The following is a 24,023-nucleotide window of genomic DNA, read 5'->3' as shown; positions in this document are numbered from 1 at the left end:
AAACAATGCAAATGGAGCATTTTCTTTAAACTTGATCTGATGTATACTAAAGGTTTCACAAAAATGCTTCACTTCCAACTTTGAAATAAAGAATTCTTAAAAATGGTAAATATGACAAACTGTAGCTCCCAAACATTATAAGAGTTAGCAACAAAAAATGGATTTTGCAACAAGTATACCCACAATGGCCAAGTAATTTAAAATAGGGATGTTCAAGAGGCTTGATTTGGAGGAACAGATACCTTACAGATTACGGCAGAGAAAAGGAGGGATGGGGCAATGAAGGAATTTGAAAGGAAGGATGAGAATTTTAAAACTGAGATAGTGCTGAACTGAGTGTCGATGCAATCTGACGGATAAATGGGATTTTGTGCCAGTCAGATAAAGAGCAATTAAATTTTGGATGCCCTCCAATTTATGCAGAGTTGAATATGGACTGGCTGCCTAGAAGTGTACTGTAATAATGAAGTCTAGGAGTTAAAGGCAAGGAGGATTTCAGTAATGGATCAGGAAACGACAGAGGGAAATGAGCATCCGTAATAATGGTGTCGATTCTTGTATCGAGTTCAAATATGACACCAGGGTTCACTTTCAAAAGTTGTCAAACCACCTTTATCCCCACATCATGAAAGAGATTATATAAAAGGTATATCATGTTTGATATTAGTTGAAGGTTGAAAAGGTTATTTTGTTTCTGGAAATGGTACATGCATTGCTCCTGGTGAGTAGCAAAATGGCCCTGTTTTAAGAGAAGTACACAAACATAAACATGTCAGATGTCACACAATGTTTTTAAAAAAAGCACCTTAAATGCTTAACTGAAACATTCACAACATCATGAGGTCAAGCACTAAGTGAAATATATAAAAACTGCATACATGGCAGGTAAGTTCACTGCTCGTGGCATGGGTGACTCATTTATAACATTCATAGACCCAACAGCAGAATGAAGAACTTAAACATCTTCAGATTTTAAAGAGTTCAAAATCTCAAAACTAATTATTATATTCAGAGAAAATGTTTTAAGAAACACTTGCACTCTCAAAAAAAGTTAAAACTTATTTCCATCTGTACTAAGTTCCCCAATATTGTGCTAACTATCATATGCAGAAAAACCGATGGGTTTTGCCCAAGAAGCAAGTCATCATTTAATAAGATCGCTCAGCAAGATCAGAGTAAAGGTTGATGAAAGAACAAAGACACCTACATACCATATCTGAACAGTCACCGTTCTGCTCATTTCTAAATCCAGGCAGTATCAGATCCATCTGCCTGGACTTCAATCCCTTACCAAGGAATTGTGTCTCAGAATTTTTAATAGTAAGATTTCCACTTAGTAATCTGTACATCAGGCCAGTGAATGATGCGACATAAAAGAAGAGTTGAACCTTACAGAATGGCAGCAATGGTGAGGGATTTCATTAACACCAAACATTCAATGGGATGTAATCAATGTAACAGATAGAGGGCACAGAATTCCTAAATAGCATTCAGAAGAACTTTAGCCAGAATAAGGCACCCATTTATATGTGCCTACTAGGTAGAGGCAGATTTGTGTATTTGGTTGAATCCAAGCAGATGAACTATCAGTAGGAAAAGTACTTTTGTAGTCTAAAACATAATTCAGTTAGATTATCAGAGTTATGCAACAAAGAAAATTGATAGAGAAACAACAATTCTAAATTACAAAAAAGCAAGAAACTAATCCAATAAACGTCATTGGTTACAGCCTGTTAGTCGCTAAATCATTTCTCAATGATAAACCCTTTGCTTCCACTACTGAGTTATTTTGGATTCAAGTTATCATACTCCCTTGCAATCTCATGTGGAAAACCTTTCTCAAATCTGGCTGTTGTTAGAAATTCTTTTTCATTCCTCACTGCATGATGACATGCAAACTAGGATTTGACTCCCTTGAGAGATGACTCTTAAGATGTAGAAAGTGATCTGTGTTTTCCAAGACAATGTATTGCACCTTCATTGTTATAGGTTGCATATTAAAAAGGTTGTTAGATCTTTTTTAATCTTTTATATTACAAATGTTTACAATAAGGCACATTCTCTCAGATGCTTCAGTGAATAAGTCAATAATGATTTGGATCCATTAATTTAAATCATAACTTGCAGCAGTGGAGAACGTGGACAGTAAGAACAAATTAGATGGTCTGAACAGTTGGGCAGAAATGAAATTCAAACCAGAGAAGTGTGACGAAACTATTTTGGGAGTGCAGCAATGCAACGGAATATATGATAAATGGGAAGGATACTGTTGGTGTGGAAAAACAAGGAGGGTATAAGCCCATAGACCTTTAAAAGGTGGTAGGATAAGACATTAAAATGGTTAAAAAAGGTATACAGGATGTTTTCCTTTATTAGCTGAGGCACTGAGCAGGGCAGGGAGGTATGCTAGAACTGCCTACAAAACTATTCAAAACTGCCAAGACTAGAAAATTTTAACCAGTGAGGAAAGTTTAGATAGACTGTGGTTGTTTTCTTTGAAAAAGAGGCTGTGAGGAAGGGCATAATTGAACCATATATAAAAAAAATACGACGTTGAGAGGCTCAGAGAGAGTAACCTGGGAAGAACCTATAATCCTCTGCTCTGCAGAGATTAAAAAAATGGGAGACATTAAACTTATTGGTGGGAGGATTAGAGGGCACATGATGAAAAAAATCACCCAGAGGGTGGCAGGAGTCTGGAACTCAGTGCCAAAACAATGGTAGAGACAGAAACCCTCATCACGTTTATACTGTACTTGATTATATACTTCAATAACTGTCTCCTGCAGAGCCAAGGACCTCATTTTGAGATCAAGCTGGGTAACTTTTTCCAACAGGTACAACACAACAGGGTAAATGGCATCCTCGTATATTACAAATTTTCTATGACTCATCATATTATCACTTCAAAATATCTCAAGGAATATTAAAAGTTAAAAATTTCGAACAAATATTCAAATAGCTGTCTCGATGTGCTGTGCACTACATTTTGTGATGAACAAATACGTTTGCTTGTAAAACTTTTGAGGTAAACCTATCACAAAACTAGCACAACCTGTGTTTGATCGCTAGCTGTACCCAAGACTCGAAATAACTGAAACACGTCAATGAAGTATTCACAGAAAATGCTCTCTGTATAGTACTTATATAGAAAAAGCATCTTCTGTATGGTTATTATATTGTTTGCTTTTCAATTGCAAGTATCTTCCTTGAGCAATGTAGCTGCTTGGTTGATTTGATTCAAGCATTGTGCTTTGATCACATTATTACTTATTGTGACGTCCCAAGCACTCACTGCGCCTTTTCTACTTAAAGTTCACCTGCAGTTCCTTATAGTTCCTACTCCCTTCTCTAATCAGGTACTGCTTGAACAGTTGCAGGCACAAATTACCTGCCTCCTTCATGGCATTTGCCTGGGGATCCTGCTACCCTACTGAGCTCCCCATAGGTCAGAGTTATCTCTCAGCTCTCAAATAGGAAGACATTCCTGTTACTAGCAATCCAGGCAGCACTTGCTTGGATGGGACACACACCCGTGCCTAGATATGCAGACCAAGTGCTTCAAGCCTTCCAGTTCTCCAAGCCTTCCCAGTTCTCCACCATCTCCCTCGACCTCCAGTCCACCACCAACCTCCTGAATCTCCAGTTCCCCACAACCTCATCAGTTTCCCATCCCCACTTACTCTAATATCGACTCCCCTATTTTCTAGTCACTGCCTCCACTCCAGTCGTTAGTCTGCCCTATAGGACAACCCCATCCCTCTACTCCCACCCCCCATCTCCAGTCACAGTTGGATTAGTTTTAAAGACTATGCACACATGTCCCTATGTTCAAGGGAATCTGCAGTGAAATTCAGAAACTTATGGTTGGAAGGGCCTAGCACTGGAAGAAACAGCATATTCCAGATGGCGTGTGGCCAGTGAGCTCGGGCGGCTTGTCTATCTGCAGAAGATCCAGTCCATCATTCTCAAAGATCGAATGTTCCCAGCTCTCCAGTGCTGGTCCGTGGTGAGATGTATGGCCACAGCCACAAATACCTCATTAAACTGGGTATTCTTCAGGCACGAATCCATTAAAGAAACAGTGGTTATGAGGCTCTTCACAATTGGAAAGCCGACCAGATTTGGTCATGTTCTCATCTGAAGCCTGTGCCATGCACATTTCTGCAAGTGCAACTTGATAACGTTCAGGATCACTTGACAGGAGGTGCTTTTCTTTCCCCTTTCCTGGGATGACATGTCCTACTACCACCCAAGCTTACATCAGCTTAATCTCCAAAACAGGTGTGAAACTGAGCATCTCTACTGCACACAACTGAGAATCACACTGAATTTAACTAATCAGCCAAATGGAAATCAAACAAACACACTTATAATCTTGATGCAATGAATCAAGATTGCCAAAAAATCTAAGCAGATTCTAATAGCATTCTCAATTTAGTTGCCATGTTGGATGCCAACAGACCTAAGGTACTCAAATATATGCCAATGCCAGAAAGCTAGTATTAAAGTGTTTACCTCTCCTTAAAATTAAGTAAAACATTCTGGTTTAAATTTCTTTGTAATGAATAGAGGTTGAATGGATCACATGGTACTTGACAGATTATAATTTATTGGCCTGGTGCTGCTCATTTTGTAATCATTTGGCTATGTTAAGTATCAAGATATCCCGAGATGGAGATAGAAATGTTAAAAAAAAGAGAAGTCAGGCATGGACCACGTGAAAGTGAGAGCAGGGTGGAGATGGTAATAAAATTTGAGTTCTATATGGGTGTAGGAAGCAGCACCATTACAGTCATCAATATAATCTCCCCTCTTTCTTTCCAGTCCTGACAGGGGATGTCGACCGTCCACTTCCCTCCATGAATGCTGCCTGACCTGCAGTGTTTTGTGCGTTGCTCCAGATTTCTGGAATCTTCAGTCTTGTTTTGTGTGGATGATTGTTCCAACCTGCCCTCCTGCTCCCTTCCCCCATCCCACAATGAATCTCCCCCTATGTTACCAACAGGTCCAAGTTAGAAAAACAAAGGACTGTAGATGCTGGAATAACTAGATGAAAAACACTAAGATGTCGGAGGAACTCCGCAGACCAGGCAGCATCCACAGGGAAAAGCAGGCGGTCAACGTTTCAGGTCAGGCCCCTTCTTCAGGACTGAAGATAGGAAAAGGGGAAGCTCAAAATATAGGAGGGAAAAGGAGGAGAGACTCAGGGAGTGAGGGCTTTACTCTTTGGAGAGAAGGAGGATGAGGAGACATGATAGAGGGATGCAAAATATTGAGAGGAATAGATAGAGTAGACAGCCAGCGCCTCTTTCCCAGGGCACCAATGCTCAATACGAGAGGGCATGGCTTTAAAGTAATGGGTGGGAAAGTACAAGGGAGATATCAGAGGAAGGTTTTTTTTTTACCCAGAGAGTGGTTGGGGCATGGAATGTACTGCCTGGGGTGGTGGTGGAGGCAGGTACATTGGTCAGATTCAAGAGATTCCTGGATAAGCATATGGAGGAATTTAAATTAAAGGGATATGTGGGAGGGAGGGATTAGGTAGTCTTAGGTGAGGTTTAAAGGTCGGCACAACATTGAGGGTCCAAGGGCCTGTATTGTGCTGTACTGTTATATGCTTCTATGATGGAAAAGAGTTGAGAAAGAGAGGGCCAGAACAGGACTGAAGGAAGCACGTATCCACGATTAGGGTTGGGGTTTGTTGCATTTGTGCACATATCACAACATAGCAGAAGTACTTTCTCTGGAATACTACCCTTAATAACCATTATCTTTTTATAAAACTTATGGACAATTGTGGTTTAAATCATTTTGTTTCAAAGAATAAAGGTTCACTGCCTGCTTACAGAAGCTCACTAGTATAAATCAAAACATTCAACAGGATCATGTTGAAATGAATAATCACTTAATGCTTGCCGACTTTCTTGAATAGGCATATCATTTATCCTACACCAAAATGCCAAAGATCACAAGATCACAAGATCACAAGATAAGGGAGCAGAAGCAGGCCATTCGGCCCATCGAGTCTGCTCCAAGGAAAAGGGAAAAAGAAATGGGGTGGGAAAAAAAGAGAGAGAAAAAAAAAAACTATTCTAATCCCATTTGCCAGCCTTATCCCCATATCCCTTGATACCCTGACTATTTAGATATCTGTCTATCTCCTCCTTGAACACCCCCACTGATCTGGCCTCCACTGCTGTGCGTGGCAAGGAGTTCCACAATTTCACCACCCTCTGGGTAAAGAAACTGGGCATGAATTAATAAATGCAAGAAATAGTGAGTGAGTTGGGTGACTGAGTGGCATGTGGCATTATTTCATAAACTGTTGCATTGTACATGATGAGTGATCTTCTTTCCTTCCTGCCCTGGAGGGAAGGAATTTGATATTATGTTTGGATCCTTCACATGCAAAATATCCTGTAAATATAATTAAAAGTCATCTTATTTGCCATATCAAAACACCAATGGGTAACTATTTTACACGACTCAGGTTATCGCTAGTAATTCAGCCTAGAATGTTTTCAACTATTTAATTTTAAGGATCATGAGAAATTTTGTGATATTGACATTTTCTAATTAATTCAGGGACAACTATATTCCTGAGCATTCATTGCTAGTTCTCCAAATTCCAAGTAACATTCAAAAAAAAAATTCCAGATGATTACAGGTCTTTATTTTGAACAAACTGATAAACTAATCCAGAAATAAGAAGACATTAAATGTAATTTTGAACAAAGTTTTCTGGCACTGAATGAAGAAACAGGAAGGCCCAGCCAGCAAATTCATAGGGCAAAACGGCCATTCAGGTTAGAATGCCATTAACTACCTTGATGCTTAACATTGCAAAATGATAGCAAAATAAGCAGAATAAGACCATTATATCGCAAACGATTCAAACACCATATTATGCATTAAATCAGCATGCATTAAAAAATTACAACACTTTTATTAAAATTAATACCCACAAACTCTACAAATAAGTGGTTAGAGATCTTAGGACTATAATTAACACCTGTTGCAAAACTCTTTAAAACAAAAAAATCTCATTCTATGTCCACAACTGTTATGTCTTCAAAAGTAATTAACAGACAATTCTAAACAGGGGATAATTAAATAGATGACTCTTCTTTCTGCATTGTTTTCAACCTGAATAATATTACCCAATCTGATTGTTACCATGTATTTTCAACAAGAAAGCTTGCAAACTATGTACAGGTCCTCCCCAGTTTACAAGTCATGTACAACCCGTACATACGAATTTGGGAGACCAGTGGATGGACTCACCAGCTGCTGTAGGCATCTTCTGCTTGTGGCAGCATTTCTGACTTGCAAACTGTTCAGGTTACAAACAGTTCACAGGAACAGGACCCTGTTGTGACCTGAGAACAAGTTGTATTGTAGCCCTAATAAATATAGCTTGCATGCATGCAATCAATTCAAACCTGACATTAAAATGGATTTTTTTTTAAAATCAGGCCAAAGAAGGGATAGCTACCTTTACGGTGACAGCTCATTATAGACAAAATGGCTCCCAGCCTGACAGTTATTACCATTGGTTTAATAAACAGATATAACAAAATCCACCTTAACCATCCCAACTGTACCAATTTAAACTTGTTACTAAGAAATCAGGATTTTAGTAAATTTGACAACTTTATATTGGGATGAGATGCATGCAATTGGAACCGGAAATGCAAGCTTCTTTCCCAAGGCCAAATGAGAACTTTTCAACTGCACAATGTCTAAGTTGTTTACACCCAGGCCATTCTTCAATCTGGAAGAGAGTACAGAGTGTTGAGGTTGACAGGGTTAATTCCAGGATTGAAAAGGTTTTGCGATGACAAATATCTAAAAAAATTGGATCTGTATTCTTTTGATGTTGAAAAGAATGAAGGATGATGTTACTGAAACATATAAGATTCTAAGGGGCATGTTTCCACCTGTGGGAGAGTCTCAAACAAGGGGCCATAGTTACAAGATACAGTAGCAGTCATTTAAAACTAAGGTGCATGGGAATTTCTTACAGGGTGGTAAATCACTGTAATTCTTGACTCTGAAGCACAGTGCAGGCTATGTCACTGGAGGTTTTTAAAGAAGAGGTAGATAACTTTTGAAAGGTTGCAGGATTGAAGGCGATGTGGAATTGGCAGAGGATGGGTTGATCTGCCCCAGGCTTCTCAACTATAGCTATATGGAATGGCAGGCCAGCCTTGAGGGACCAGGTGTGGCCTCTCCCTGCTCCTATTATCTCGTATTTGTGCACACTGTTGTAGTTGGTGCTACTACTGGTCAGAAGTTTCAAGTCCCAAAATTAAACATCACATATTCAGTATAGTTTCCCCAAACCAGCTACAGATGCTTCCGATATCTTAATATTCTGCAAGATCATTTTCTTTTACTCTGGGTGGCTGACATGCCATTTAACAACTAGGTCAGGATTGCTCCTCCACCTTAAATAAAATCAGAAAATGCTCAGCCGGTTGTGAGGCATCTGTGGAGGGAGAAACATATGAAAGATTTCAGTCAATGACTTTCCATCTTAACTTAGAAAACTTAAAAATTCAAGATGTTTCAAGTTGCAGAAAAGGCAAAGAGGTGGAGAGAACAAAAGGGGATTTTTGTGATGGGGTGGGAGACAAGGCAAGACTGAATGGCAGGCGGATAAAGATAAGGGAGAGAGAGAAAAAGATCAAGAGGAAGATCTGGAGGAACTCAGCAGGTCAAACAACATCTCTGGAGGCAAAGGGATGGTCGATGCATCAGGACTGAGAGTGTAGAAGGAAGATGACCAGTATAAAGAGGTGAGAGGGAGGGGTGAGAAAGGGGCTGGTGGGTGTGTAGCAAAATGAAGACACAAGAGACTACAGATGTTAGAATCTGGAAGGGAATCTAGAATCTTGATAAAGGGGAGCCTATAGATGTAAGGTATTTTGATTTCCAAAGGGCATTTGACAAGGTGCCACAAAAGGGGGCTGGTGCATAAAATAGAAGGCCATGGTATCAGAAAATGTGCTTGAATGGATTGAAAACTGGCTGTCTCATAGAAAACAGACTTGGGATAAATCAGTTCTTTTCAGACTGGAAGGACATAACTCGTAGAGTACTGCAGGAATCAGTTCTCGGTTGACCATTGTTCATGATTTGCATCAATGACTTAAAAGAAGGAACAGTATGCAAGGTTTCCAAATTTGCCGATGACACAAAAATAGCTGGAGAGGCATGTTGTGATTGAGTGAGTAAGCAAAAGACTGCAAATGGAGCTTAATATGGGGAAGTGCCAGGTCATGCACTTCAGTAAGAGAAAAGGCAGATTATTATCTAAATGGAGAGAGACTGCAAGTGAGTGAAGTACAGAGGGATCTTGATTTCCCAGTGCATGAATCACAAAAAGTTAGCCGACAGACCCACAAGTAGTTAAGAATGCAAACAGCATTTTGCCCTTCATTGTAAAAGGGTTGGAGGTTAAAAATAGGGAGGTTTTGTTGCAATTGTACATGGTGTCAGTGAGGTCTCCACTGGAAAACATACATTTTTAGTCTACCTAAAAAAAATGACATAGTAACATTGTTAGCAGTGCAAAGGAGATTCACTAAACTAATTCCTGGGATGAAAGGGTTGTCCTATCAAGAAAGATGAAATAGTTTGGGCCTGTATTCCTTGGAGTTTAGAACAATAAGAGGTAATCTTTTTAAAACACACAAGATCCCCAAGGGGTTTTCACAGGATGGATGTTGTGATGTTTTCAGTCATGTGAGAGTTTCGAACAGGGAGACATAACTACAAGATAAAGCTCAGGATATTGAACTGCTGGAATTCTCTGCCTCGGCAGTTGATGGAAACTGGATTATAAGTAGTGTTTAAAGTGGAGATGGATAAATATTTGATAGATTGAGGAACAGTGGGGTATACAGAAATGGCACAGAAGAGGAGTTGAGGCCAGCATAAATCAGGCATGATCATATCAAAATGGTGGGACAGGCTTGAGGGGCCTGATGGCGTACTCCTGCTCCTATTTTCTTGTGACAGCTATTGCAGAGTTTTAAGAGCAAAACTAGCAATACAAATGGTCAGCATCGTTGATCACAATAAGACACCAGTTAACTCTCTTCTTGTTCAGCTTCATTCCTACGCAGTTAATCACACATTCCTGCAGGTCTCCAAGCAATTTAGAGAACCACTCTACCCTATCATCAAATTGCTTGAATAAAACTTTATTAGCCTTGTAAGTGCCTTTCTTCGAGATAAGAGTTTCATTTCAAGGATTGTAATGTGAGAAAAAGGACAGAGAAGCAATAGAATACAAATCTGTATTCAAAATTTTTCTCACAGATCAGAATGCAAAACAAGCATAGCAATGCCTCCAGATATAAATACTCAAAAATGAGAAGTTTTATAAGTGAACAGGAACTAGTGCTCAGCCCAAATTATACGCTTGTTTGCAACATTGATAGCTAAAATTGCAATCACGACTAATGCCACATTCTGCATTGATTCAGCAGTGGTCATTAGCATTCCATTGAAAGACAGCACAAAAAGTTATATCTCACACTATATTTGAAATACTCTACAGTGAATGCATCTGCTCTAAAACACTCTACATTTGCAAGTCTTTTCAATATAAGCATTACAAACTACCCCAAATGTACTTTTGTGACAATGAAAATCAAGACCAAGAATTCATCAACACAAAGGGAAGTTAACTACTGAAAAGGACAGAATTTCTTGACCTGTTAATAAGTACAAGAATAAATCAATGCTAGAAAAAAGTTCAGCAAACTGAATGCTTTTCTTTTGCACTTACAAATGTAAAATTATGACTTTAGAAAACCAACCAACATTTATCTGGAGAGGAAGGCAAAAGATGCAACGTGCCACAAAGAAAACAAAATGTGAGAGAAACAGTAAAGAATTTGTCAAAGCCAGAGCAAGCTAACACGCTGCTCTGTTCAACAGCTGGAAAATAGCAACTGCAGGTGGAGGCTAGTCTTTTCCATATCTGATGACTTTCCCAAGGTTTCTCCCTCAGACCTTATTAAAGGAGACTGAAATTGCATTACTGACAAGAACATTCAATGTTTCAACGCTTCCAAAGAGTGGCGAGAATTTCAACTGCCTTATTCTTAATCGTTTTAGGTTATGTCAACAGATTAACATCTATGGTCAAAATTTACATTAAAAAAATCATGATGTTTTCTTCTGTTGGTTTTATCTTCAATAGAATACATACTACTGTTTACATTAGCAATCAAGCCTATAGGGCTCATTAATATATATAAAAAAAACAAACATTTAAAAGACTTCGACCACAACTTGCCAATATTCCATGCAGAAATGCCAGTACTAGCCAAGCAAGTCTGTGACTCCCACCTGAATGCAGAAGTCATAAAATTGTTGGCCTGGTTCCACTGGTGATTTCCCGACTGGGCTCTGTTGCTGGACTCCACACTCCAGCAATGGAGCATAAATCTGGGGAAATCTCCAGCATTCATCATGGGGAGTCTGTCCACAGAACCTATGCCAGGTTACAGCTGATACAGAATTGACAAACCATTCATCTAAATGGAGAGAAACAGCTGCATCTAAGTGTTTTCAAGTGATTTTTTTTGTTGATAAAATTTAACTGCTTTCAAAATTCTTAGTTTATGCTTTGAACGTTCTGAAAGTTGGGAAGATTCTGATGCATCCAAAGTAATTAACTGATAGAAAGGGTGGAGGTATGGTTTAGCTGGCTTTCAAAGGTCCTTTTCAGTTGTTTCATGGGTAGGGTTTGTTCTGGCCTGCTATATGATTGCATTAATGTTCAAGGCCCAGCCTTGCTATTTTGAATCCAGACTTGCCTTTCAAACTAAACAAGACGGAGTTCCAAAGGTTTTTGTTCCTCTGCTAAGAATGCAGGAGGCAAGCTGCTCTAAGTTCCAGTCCTCCGTCCCATGAACAGGATGCAGAGAACCCTTATTAAAGCAGGCAATACTCTCTTATTCCTCACTGAATGTAACAGAGGTGTCATGTGGATGGATTTCTAATACAAAATATCATTTAATGTGCGAGTACCTTGAAATACGTGACAGTTGCGGCAAGGTTGAGAAGTAGAAATGACTGAGCCTGTATTAGAATAACTGACAGAAATGCATTACCATGATTAGTCAATAATTCCATTATCAATGTGTGACTGCATGATGGTAGGATGCCAATTACATGAATATTGTTCTCTATCCTTCCAGCAATTCCTACATACCCATGTATTCCTGGGAGTCACAGTAGTTTGCAACTCTGCATGCCATCAACAGCCTAGAGGTCACCACTAACCAGAAGTTCAAAAGATCTGGGGATCACGATGCACTCCGGAGACCTGGCAAAACATTCAGTCAGACTAATGGAGTATTAATGGCTGCACTGACTAGGTAATCAACTTCTGGATGAGACAATTAACAAAAGCCTCAACTGCTCTCCTAAATGGACACACAAGATCCCACGACACTGTTCAAAGGGATATAATCTAGGACGTCATAGACAACTTTTTTCCCTCCAATAAAGTTGCAAAGAAAACAGATTATTTGAGCATTATCACATTGCTATTTGTTCGAGCTTCCTGTGCATAAACTGACTGCAGTGCTTCCTACATTTTAACAGTGACTATATTTCCAGAATAATTCACTGGCTGTAGAGGCTTATAGAAGGATTAAAGTTTTTGATACTACTTTAGTAAGGATGTCAAACCCTCAGAAAGAGAGCAGAGAGATTTACTATCACCCATGCTAGTGTGATGTATTTCCATTTCTAGATAAACTGGAACTGTCCTCTTACACAAAATAACACTAAGGGAAGATTTAAAGGAATGCTCAAAATGATGAAGTGCACTGATAGAGTTGAAAGTGAGAAATTGTTTCCATGGGAAGGAAAGTCAGTAACCAGAGGACACAGATTTATGGTAATTGACAAATAATCTGGAGAAGGCAGAATTCTCAGTCAAATCTCATACTTATAACTTACATTAAAGGAAATATACTGAGGCTGCTGCAAATTTAAAAACTGAAAATAATCCACAGATCAGGTAGCATCTGAGGAGAGACAGAAAAGATTTAATGTTTAAGGTTAGTGATTTTCCATCAAGGCTAATGAAGGGTTAAGGTGTAAGAGTTTTTAAACTGTGAATATCCAGGGAAACAATGGGTGGATTGGGTTCAGAAGGAAATTTGAAAAGGTCGATGATAGGCAGGAGATAAGCTGCAAGGCAAAAAGGGTCATAACTATTTTCCTTGAATTTTGTTTCTTTTACCATTTCAATCTGCCTTCTACCTTATCACTGATGCTTCATTTTATTCTCTCTTTTTCCTAGTTTTATCTGTCTCAGGAGTTCCTTAAAATATTACACTACCAACATTTACAGTTCTAACACAAGGTCACTGACCAGAAACACTGATTGTTTCTCTCTCCATGAAGGATACTCAAGTACCTAAGTATTGTCTGCTTTTATAAGAACAGAGGACAGGTACACCATTCAATTCTTCAAGCCTATTCACCTTCAATGAGATGATGACTGATCTCATTTTACATCAGGCATACATCAGGCTGCTGTTTATCAATTACAGTTTGGCGTTCAACACCATCATCCCCTCAGTACTAATCACCAAGCTTCAAAACCTGGGCCTCTGTACCTCCTCTGCAACTGGATCCTTGACTTCTTATCAGGAGACCACAATCAGTGCGGATCGGTGATAACATCTCCTCGCTGACAATCAACACAGCCACACCTCAAAAGCGCGTGCTTAGCCCACTGGTCTACTCTCTCTATATTCATGACTGTGTGGCTAAGCACAGCTCAAACACCATCTATAAGTTTGCCAATGACACCACTGTTGTTGGTAGAATCTCAGATGGCAACAAGGTGTACAAGAGGGAGATAGATCGGCTGGTTGAGTGGTGTCACAACAACAACCTCACACTCAACATCAGCAAGGCCAAGGAACCAATTGTGGACTTCAGGAAGGGAAAGTCAGGAGAACACACACCAGTCCTCATTGAGGGGTCAATAGTGGAAAGGGTGAGCAGCTTCAAGTTCTTGGGCGTCAACATCTTGGAGGATCTATCCTGGGCCCAACACACTGATGCAATCATGAAGAAGGCATGCCAGCAGCTCCAGTTCATCAGGAGTTTGAAGAGATATAGATATACAGTGGAGAGCGTTCTGACTGATTGCATCACAGCCTGGTATGGATGCTTCAATGCACAGGATCGCAAGAGGCTGTAGAGGGTTGTAGACTCAGCCAGCTCTATCACCGGCACAACCCCCCCCCCCCCCCCCCCTCATCATCAAGGACATCTTCAAAAGGTGGCACCTCAAGAAGGTGGCATCCATTACCAAGGACCCTCACCTTCCAGGATATGCCCTCTTTTTGCTACTACCATCAGGGAGGAGGTTCAGGAGCCTGAAGACCACATTCAATGTTTCAGAAGCAGTTTCTTCCCCTCCACCATCAGATTTCTGAATAGTTCTGGAACCCATGAACACTACCTCATTATTCCTTTTTTGGCACTATTTTTGTAATTTATAGTAATTTTATGTCTTGCACTGTACTGCTGCCACAAAACAACAAATTTCACATCATCTGTGATAATAAATCTGATTCTGATCTATGTACTCTATATACCTACCTTTATTCCAAGTATTTTAATACGTTTACTTAACAAAATTCTATCAATCTCAGATTTAAAATGAACAAATGACCAACCAACAATTACACCTTGCAGAAAAGTGTTCCAAACTTCCAAATGAAAGGCCAGCCTTATTTCTTATGCATTCCCATTAGTCCTACAGTCTCAAACCAGCAAAAGCCATTTTGATCTACATTATCATTTTCCTTTCATTACTGTGAAAACAACATATCAATTATCTAAATTCCAATGAATATAGCAACGTATCTTTCCTTGTAATTTAATCTCAGGTGTTCAGGTATCACTCTGGTAAATCTCCACTCTTCTCCTTCTCAGAGGATAGAAAATATTGCAGATGCTGCTCATTTAAAAACTGGAATACTCGTTCTTGGAGGTCAATGCCCACAATTGCTCAAAGTACTCCAGATGAGGTCCAGGATTTTTATTATTGTAGTGCAACTTCTACCTAATTATACTCCAGCCCTTTAGAAATGGGGACAAAATGCTCCATTGGGGATTTCCTTTATCTCGTTATCCTCTGCCTTACATTTTAGTCGTCAACGTACATGGATTTACATTGCACAGGCAATGCACCTACAAAATGCCATTCCTTCTGTGCTGAGTCCAAAGCCTGGAACTCCCCATCTCCATTGTGGGAGCACCTTCACCAGAAGGGCACAGCAGTTCAAAGCAGTGGCCCATCAACATCTTCGCAAATTATCAGTTGATCATTGTTACTGATTATTCCCTTTGTTGATCTTGATATTAAGTTTCTTTTTATATTTCCTTTTTGAAGCACCTTTCAGTTATTCAATTGTTATTCTCCGTATAGCTTCCAATTGTCAGTGCCTCTTTTTATCTTCTTTGCACACCCTTTTCTTCTATTTTACATCATAAGTCTTTAGTCAATTAACTCTTTGGTCATTAACTTTTTGGTCAATCACGCATGCCTTTTTTTAAGCAGTAGAATTCTTGTTCAGTGGTGCAGCTAGTAGAATTACTGACTGACAGCTCCAGTGACCTGGGGACAATCCTGACCTCAGTGCTGTGTGGAGTTTGCACGTCCTTTCTGTGAAAGCATGGACTTCCCCCAGGTGTTCTGGTTCCCTCCCACCTCCGAGAGATGTGCAGGTTAGGAAGGTTAATTGGCCCTTAGTGGGCAGGTGAGTCGCAGAAACAGCTGAGGATTTGAGGGGAATGTGGGAACAATAGGTTTCAAGGAAAATCAGTAGAGAGAAAAAGATTGCTCTGAGCCAGCAAGGATTTCAGTAGGCCAAATGGCCTCCTCCTATGTCATAAGAAAAATATAAATTGGTTCTCTTTTGCATCAAATTCTTTGTTTAATGCATCCCAATAACCTTATGTTAAAAGGTAAAAATAACCAATTTTTTCTCTTTACTGTGGCTGATCATATGAAAATCAGCCTTAATCAAATCCAAAATTGTCACAGTTGTTTTGTCCTGCTCCCTTTCAAACACTGAATTGAATTTGATCATATCATAATTGCAACGTGTTCACACGGTAGGCTGTTAACTAAATCAGATTCCTTATCACTAAATCTAGTTTAGTGCATTGTCTTGTTTCTTCCAAAATATTGTTACATAATACCATTCTAAATCATGTAAGAAATTCAGTACCTTTCAGATGCGAGTTAGACGGCTTGTCTGAATGCCAAATTTGGGTCCCAAATTAAAACCACTCTGCTTTTCCTAATTTTGACATACAAACTCGTCATTTCATAACTATTATCAGAGGTCCTGCGCACAACCTCTGCAAGAGTGTTAAATCCTTTTTTATGTCTTAATTCTATTTCAGTCTCCACTGCCTGATTATCTCCCATTATATCCTCAATGATGGAAGTTAAAGCTATTCTCCCTCCCACCTGCCCTGCCCCACCCCCACCCCCCCCCAATCATTCTCCCAATCTGTTCTGCAGACATCATAATGCAGTTCATTTAGTTTCCAGTACTAACCGTCCTGCAGCCTTGACTCAGTAATGGCAAACTTGTCATACCGTCCCAATTGAATTTATGCCCACTTCAATCTGTTCCTTGTACAAATGGACCAGGCACATTTTTCTGGGGGGGTCCACACACACACACACACACACAAAGGTACTCTTCTCAAGACATTTCCTACTTTTGCTATTTCATATCCTTTAATTTTTGCGTACTTCAGTTTCCTTTTACTTCAGTGCCGAAGGCACAATTTCTATTAGTCTACTCTCTTCCCCATCATTTCTTTCAGAGCCACTGTTAATATTATTTTTTCCTCCTGAGCTCTCCCTCTCCATTTACTAGTTTAATGCCTTGGAAACCACTATATTTATCCACCCCGCCCCCCACCCCCCCCCCCCCCCCCCCGCCAAGTGACCCAGGTTCGGCAAGGTTCATACAGTGTCTGTCCAAGTCATACAGCTCCTTCCTGTAAGTAATCAGTTGTCTTCCTCCCTCCCTCTTCCCCATTAAAGGTGGTTGATTTATCGACCTGTCGCACTCGATCTGTGGCAGAGCATCAATCAAATGGAAGTAGGTATCAAGGTCACTATCCAAAGTTGGTAACTTGGATCCCATTTTGCTGCACTTTTCTCAAATACTCTCCTCTTTGACCATCTAGTTCCTTATTTAATTTCAACAGCTAATATCATCCAAAAACATACACAATATTAGGGGGTTTTCTAAATCTGTGTACAGCTTTCCAAGCACCTCTAACAGCAGTTTTGGCACTAATGAAGGTGCCCAAGGTCACCTGCAGCCAACCATTTCAGATCTAGAATCCAGCTGCAGGAGTTCCTCAGTACTCAATCCGACCATTCTTAGTTGGTTCACCAAATGACTTACCCTCCACAAGATCAGAAGTGGGAGGCTCATTCATGATTGCACAGTGTTCACTCAAATCCAGGGCAATGACCATCTCTAACAAGAGTGTTTAACTCCCCTTGGTACTAAATTTTATTCGCACTAACATTTGTGTTAACACTAACCAAAAGCTTAACTGACAAGCTATATAACAACTGTGGCTATAAAAGCAGATAGGAAATTGACTATTCAACAGCATGCCCTAATTTCCATCAGACATCCTACTTTTTACTTGATTGAAAGAGTGCAATGCTAACAGCATTCAAGAGTGTTAGCACCATCCAGGAAAAAACTGACTGCTTGAGTGACATTCTTCACAATTAACATTCATTCCTTTTGCACCAGCAGCAATGGCTACAGAGTGCAACATCTCAGAGTAATCTAGCAACTCAATGATGCACCTTAGACACCACCTCGCACCCCCAGAATCACAAAAAAGGACAGGCAACTGGTAGACAGGAACAGCATCAATTCTAAGTTACACCCTGTCCTGACTAGAATGCACCCCAAACCCTAGTGCTCCTGAGCTTAACACCTCCATGAAAGCACCTTCACCACACAGACTGCAGCAATTCAAGGTGGCAAACTGTGGGCAGTTAGATATGCACACTGTCTTGGCTGTGCCAATGGCTCCCACACCTCAAGTCTGAATTACAAAGGCTGTCTTCATAACTTAACTCTTCTTTCCATCTCTAATCTTGCTTTTAATGAGCTGTTTAACTGTAAAAATGGGTCTCTGTTCTTGTTTTCTGTTTTAGTTTCAATAGCTATAAATTGAATTTCATGACTGTTCCTCAAGTAATATTTTACAAACTTAATAGAAATCTATTAGTCAAGAAACTTAAGTCTCTAGGGCAACTCTAAAATGGGGATCTCATTTCCTGCCTTTCACAAACTATAGCTGACAGTGACCTGACTCATTTGGGTTAGTCTTGCATTTCATTACACTGCCAAGTTGTTTGGTGTTAGGATTCTTACTTTCAAAGCCAGACAATCCACATATTTACATAGCACTTTAAATCCAAAAGAAGGAATAAATTATATTAGAGATTTCTCTGGAAAGTACTGTATCTGAAGGGTTTATGAACAATCTTGAAATATGTTTACACATACGTTAACTTCCCAAGTTTTAAAACTATAACAGCATCATATATTTTTCTTTTCAGATCTAAATAGCCTGAGGAACCCAGTCACAGAAACAAATTTAGTCGTCTAATGATTCAATGGATAAACAATACTTCAAGCTGATCACGAGGCAAATCCTCATCCTGTAGCTCCTTGCTAATCACACAGAAGCATTTCAGAAGGTTGATTACCAAGTAGTAGCCGTCTCCATTACCCACATGTTCCGATGCAGCTCGTACCCTTATTAATCAGCATAGCAAATTAATCTGAATAGTGAGATACAGAATGACATCAATAACAATCACCTGAAAATTAAAAGAACATTTCAAGTACTTCTTAATAGGTTGATGTTGTTCCCTGAAATGAAAATAATTGATTCCACTGCCCATATCTTAGAAATATCCATTATTTGGCTGCATGACCACCACTGCTAGCAGCTTCCTTCTTGCCCACAACAAATGTATTGACCTTTGGGTAAATTCCAAAGTGAAAGCGAAGCGTTGTGGACACTGCTTACATTAATTTCTTACTGAATGTCAATGATTTCTACCTTTTTCACTTAGTAGTAACAGATTTGCAGAAAGGGAAACCGGGGGAGAAATCGTTGGAGACAGTGGGGGAAGGGAAACTACAACTGATTTGCCCAAATGAACCTTGCACCTTATCCCAAGGAGTCATGTTTTAATAACTGCTTACTGCACAATGAGATCTAATATCCAAAAAACAAGTAGTCTAAATAACCATGAATTACAAGCAGATCAGAGTTTATAATTCTTTACCTGAGTAGCCATTTTCCATAATCGATCCAGCGAAGTGTGGCAAAGTTAGTCGATTCTGCACAATTGAATCCATGGTTAAAACCAGCATGATAGCCGTAGGGAAAGGTGATCATGAACTCGCCAGCCTCTTGTGTAATCTGCAAGGAAAAAGTACAAGCTAAAGACTTTGTTGCCAGTAATAAACCATTTTGATCAACAATCACAGATTCCAGCATCGCTCCAGTAGGGAAATTAGAAATGAATCTGAACTCTGTACTCTGTTTGTCACAGAATTCAAGTTGACTAATAGTTCCATATGAATACAATACAAAATGAACAAAATGTTCAAAATGATGGTGAGGTAAAGATATCTTTGGGGAGGGGTTCAAGGGGAGTGGGTGGGTGTGTTAATATAGTTGTTGAAAAAGTATCTGGATCTAATCTAATTTATTTTAGGTATCCTAGCAACACTGACATGGCCAGCATTTATTGTCCATCCCTTTTTGTCTTTGAAAAGATAGTGGTTGGCTGCCTTGGTGAGGGTACTATACTCTGTGAGGAGGAACTTCCAGGAATTAGATCCGGTGACAATGAAGGACAAATGATATATTTCCAAGTCAGGATGGTGTCCAACTTGAAGAGGAATCTGCAGGTGGTGGTGTTCAAAATGCAGCTGCTGCCTTTGTCCTTCTTGATAGTAGGGGTAGCCTGAGCAATTAACTGCACAGCATTTTGTAGATGGTCCACACTGCAGCCACCTGTGCTGGTGATGGAGGGAAAGAATGTTTAGGGAAGTTGATGAGGTGCCAGAGAAGTGGGTTCCTTAATCCTGGATGGGGTCAACTTTTTTTGGGGAGTTGCAGATGTTGCACTCATCAAGGCAGGTGGAGAATATTCCATCTCACTCCTGACATGTCCTTGTATATGGTATTGGTATTGCTTTATTATGGTCACTTGTACCGAGGTACAGTGAAAAGCTTGCCTTACAAACCGATCGTACAGGTCAATTCATTACACAGTGCAGTTACATTGAGTTAGTACAAAGTGCATTGACGTAGTACAGGTAAAAACAGTAACAGTACAGAGTAAAGTGTCACAGCTACAGAGAAAGTGCAGTGCAATAAGGTGCAAGGTCACAACAAGGTAGACAGTGAGGTCATAGTCCATCTCATTGTATAAGGGAACCGTTCAATAGTCTTATCACAGTGGGGTAGAAGCTGTCCTTAAGTCTGATGGTACGTCCCCTTCAGGCACCTGTTATCTTCTACCCGATGGAAGAGGAGAGAAGAGAGAATGTCCCAGGTGGGTGGGGGTCTTTGATTATGCTGGGCTGCTACACCAAGACAATGAGAGGTAAAGACAAGAGTCCAAGGAGGGGAGGCTGGTGTCCATGATGCACTGGGCTGTGTCCACAACTCTCTGCAGCTTCTTACTGTCCTGGGCAGAGCAGCTGCCGTACTAAGTCATGATACATCCAGACAGGATGCTTTCTACGGTGCATCGATAAAAGTTGGTGAGAGTCAGGGGGGAACAAACCAAATTTCTTTAGCCTCCTGAGGAAAGTACAGGCACTGGTGAGCTTTCTTGGCTGTGGCATCTACATAATTTGACCAGGACAGGCTGTTGGTCATGTTCACTCCCAGGAACTTGAAGCTCTCAACCCTCTCGACCTCAGCACCATTGATGTAGGCAGGTGCATGTACACTGCCCCCTTTCCTGAAGTCCATGACCGGCTCTTTTGTTTTGTTGACGTTGAGGGAAAGGTTTTGTCATGACACCATTCCACTAAGCTCTCTATCTCCTTCCTGTACTCCGACTCATCGCTGTTTGAGATACGGCTTACAATGGTGGTATCATCTACAAACCTGTTAGATGGAGTTAGAGCAGAATCTGGCCACACAGTCATGAGTGTATAGGGAGTAGAGAAGAGGGCTGAGGACGCAGCCTTGTGGGGCACCAGTGTTGAGAATAATCGTGCTGGAGGTATTGCTGCCTATCCTCACTGATTGCGGTCTGTTTGTTAGAAAGTCAAGGATCCAGTTACAGAGGGAGGTGTTGAGTCCTAGGTCTCGGAGCTGGTGACAGCTTGCTTGGAATTATTGTATTGAGGCAGGGCTGTAGTCAATAAACAATAGTCTAACATATGTGTCTTTACTGTCCAGATACTCCAGATCTGAGTGTAGGGCCAGGGAAATGGCATCCGCTGTAGACCTGTTTTCGCCGATAGGTGAATTGCAATGGGTCCAGGTTGTCTGGTAGGCTGGAGTTGATGCATGCCATGACCAACCTCTCAAGGCACTTCACGATGATGGAGGTCAGAGCCAATGGTCGGTAGTCATTAAGGCATGTCACCTTGCTTTTCTTTGGTACCGGGATGATAGTGGTCTCTTAAAACAGGAGGGAACCTGAGATTGAAGCAGGGAGAGGTTGAACATGTCCGCAAATACTCCCGCCAGCTGATCAGCACCAGATCTGAGCATGCGGCCCGGGACACCATCTGGACCAGGTGCTTTCCTCGTGTTCACTCTCCGGAAGACTGATCTTACGTCCTCCACTGTGATCACAGGTTCAACTGCGTTGGTGGCTGTCAGGGTGGATGGTGACAATCCACTTCCCTTTTGTTCAAAACGCGCAAAGAATGCGTTAAGTTCATCAGGAAGGGATGTGCTGTTGTTAGCTATGTAGCCCGACTTCGTCTTGTAGCCTGTTATGGCATGTAAGCCCTGCCATAACTGGCGGCTGGTCAGGGACTCTATTTTGAGTTGGTATTGCCCCTTGGCAACCCCTGACAGCTTTCCGAAGGTCATACCTCGATTTCTTGTACAGGTCAGGATCACCAGATTTGTGTGCAGGAGTCCTCTCCTTCAGCAGGGAGTGGATCTCTCAGTTCATCCATGGTTTCCTGTTTGGGAACACCTGTATTGTCTTCTTTGGTACACAGTCCTCCACACACTTGCTGATAAAGTTTGTGATGGTGGTGACATACTCATCAAGGTTGGCAGCTGAGTCTTTGAACATGGACCAGTCCACTGTCTCAAAGCAGTCACGTAGGAGCTCATCTGCTTCTTCAGACCAGCACTGCACGACTCTCTGTACCGGATCCTCCCGTTTCAGTTTCTGCTTGTATGCAGGGAGAAGGAGCACAGCCTGGTGGTCTGATTTCCCAAAGTGAAAAGTGGGAAGTGGAAAGGCTTGGGGAAATCAAGAGATTAGTCACTTCACAAAGGATAACCAGCCTCTTACTTGCTCTTATAGACATAACCCAGTTGAATTCTGGTCAATGGTGACTCCCAGGATATTGGTGGTCGGAGATCCGGTGATGGTAATGCATTGAATGTAAGAATAGATAGTTAGATTCTCTCTCTCTGAGAGATGATCAGTGCCTGCCATTGCTGTGGCACAGATGTTATTTTTCACTTTTCAGCCCATGCCTGGATATTGTCTCAGTTTGGGTGACACAGAACTGAGAGGTCATACAGCATTTTCCTTACCTCTGCCCAAGACCTGAGACTATTGGTATTCCCCAAACATCTACAATAGCTACAAGACATTCACAATGGAGCAAACTCCCAATGAGAGTCTGGAGTAATTAAAAACCTGGCAAATGTAATGAACCAGTGAGCACTGCAATATATTCTTTTAATCAGGAGAACAACTATATCCACACAAATATATAATCTCTATTTTGAAATTAATCCCTTGTAAAATCCAGAACATAAACCAGCACAAGGTTGGGGCATTGAGGTAAGCGTAATTCGTATGAAATACAATTAAAATCAGCAGGAAGAGGTGTCACAGCTTGGGAGATGGCTGGCAGACATCAGCAAGCACAAGCTGACAGCTACTGTGCAAATCACTGACAAAAGGAGTTATAAGCACTTGCCGTCCCTCACTTCCTTTGACATATTGTAAGCCTGCGAACCAGCCAATATTTGTCTCCAGAAGTGCAAAATGTAATAACAAAACCTTACCCTGATACAAGAGTAATGTTCAGGCCTTGAGCAGTTTTAGACTTAATGCAGAATTAAGGGTTATTGAAGACAAAAGAACAACTAAGCAATAGAGATGAAACTGCAAACAGCCTTAGCAATGAAAATGTGTGTTCTTTTTGAAACACTTGTGATCAATAAACAATTAATAATGTCAAAATATTATGGAGGCAACTGGATGAATTTAAGAAAACCTTGTTAAATATGGGGGAAGGAAGGAATGAAAGGATTTGTTAATGTTTAGAAGAGTGGGATGAGCTTGTATAGGGTATAATCGGAGGTATGTATATATCGGGCCAAATAGTCTGCTTCAAAGTTTGTAAACATTATGTAAAGTGTAAGCTCATCGATAGATAAAGGAAGACAAAGGAGGGCTGAAACCGCAATTTGAAGAACTGAAACCGAAATTTTCATTTCTTCAAGACATTCCAGCTGCTTTCTTGAATGGTATGACTTCATGAGGTAGTGAATTTCAGATGTAATTCTGAATAACTTCGCGATATGCCTGTGATTTTTTTTGTTTTCTTACAGGACTATTTATATTAATTTTATACTTATATATTAATTTTTCAACCAGTGGGATTCAAATTAACAAGAATTCTTCAATGCATTTTTCAACATGAAGAACTGATATTATC

General features: G+C 40.4%; 1 protein-coding gene across 6 annotated transcripts in view; it reads right to left on the bottom strand.

Annotated features, from left to right (window-relative positions):
* LOC127582375 (lysine-specific demethylase 4B-like) overlaps positions 1-24,023 on the bottom strand; it is a 252,246-nt gene that overhangs the window by 61,141 nt on the left and 167,082 nt on the right. For 5 of the 6 annotated variants that reach the window (XM_052037556.1, XM_052037555.1, XM_052037552.1 and 2 more), the window contains one exon: positions 19,418-19,554. In XM_052037556.1, coding sequence (XP_051893516.1) covers positions 19,418-19,554 — 137 coding nt within the window. Of the gene's footprint in view, positions 1-18,836; positions 18,905-19,417; positions 19,555-24,023 lie in introns of those variants that run through there. The other variant, XM_052037558.1, reaches the window with a different exon arrangement.

Source organism: Pristis pectinata, chromosome 24 (genome assembly GCF_009764475.1).
Source record: "Pristis pectinata isolate sPriPec2 chromosome 24, sPriPec2.1.pri, whole genome shotgun sequence".
In the NCBI taxonomy this organism is placed as follows: domain Eukaryota; kingdom Metazoa; phylum Chordata; class Chondrichthyes; order Rhinopristiformes; family Pristidae; genus Pristis; species Pristis pectinata.
Note: the sequence above shows the minus strand (reverse complement) of the source record. Positions and strands in the feature narration are given on the sequence as shown.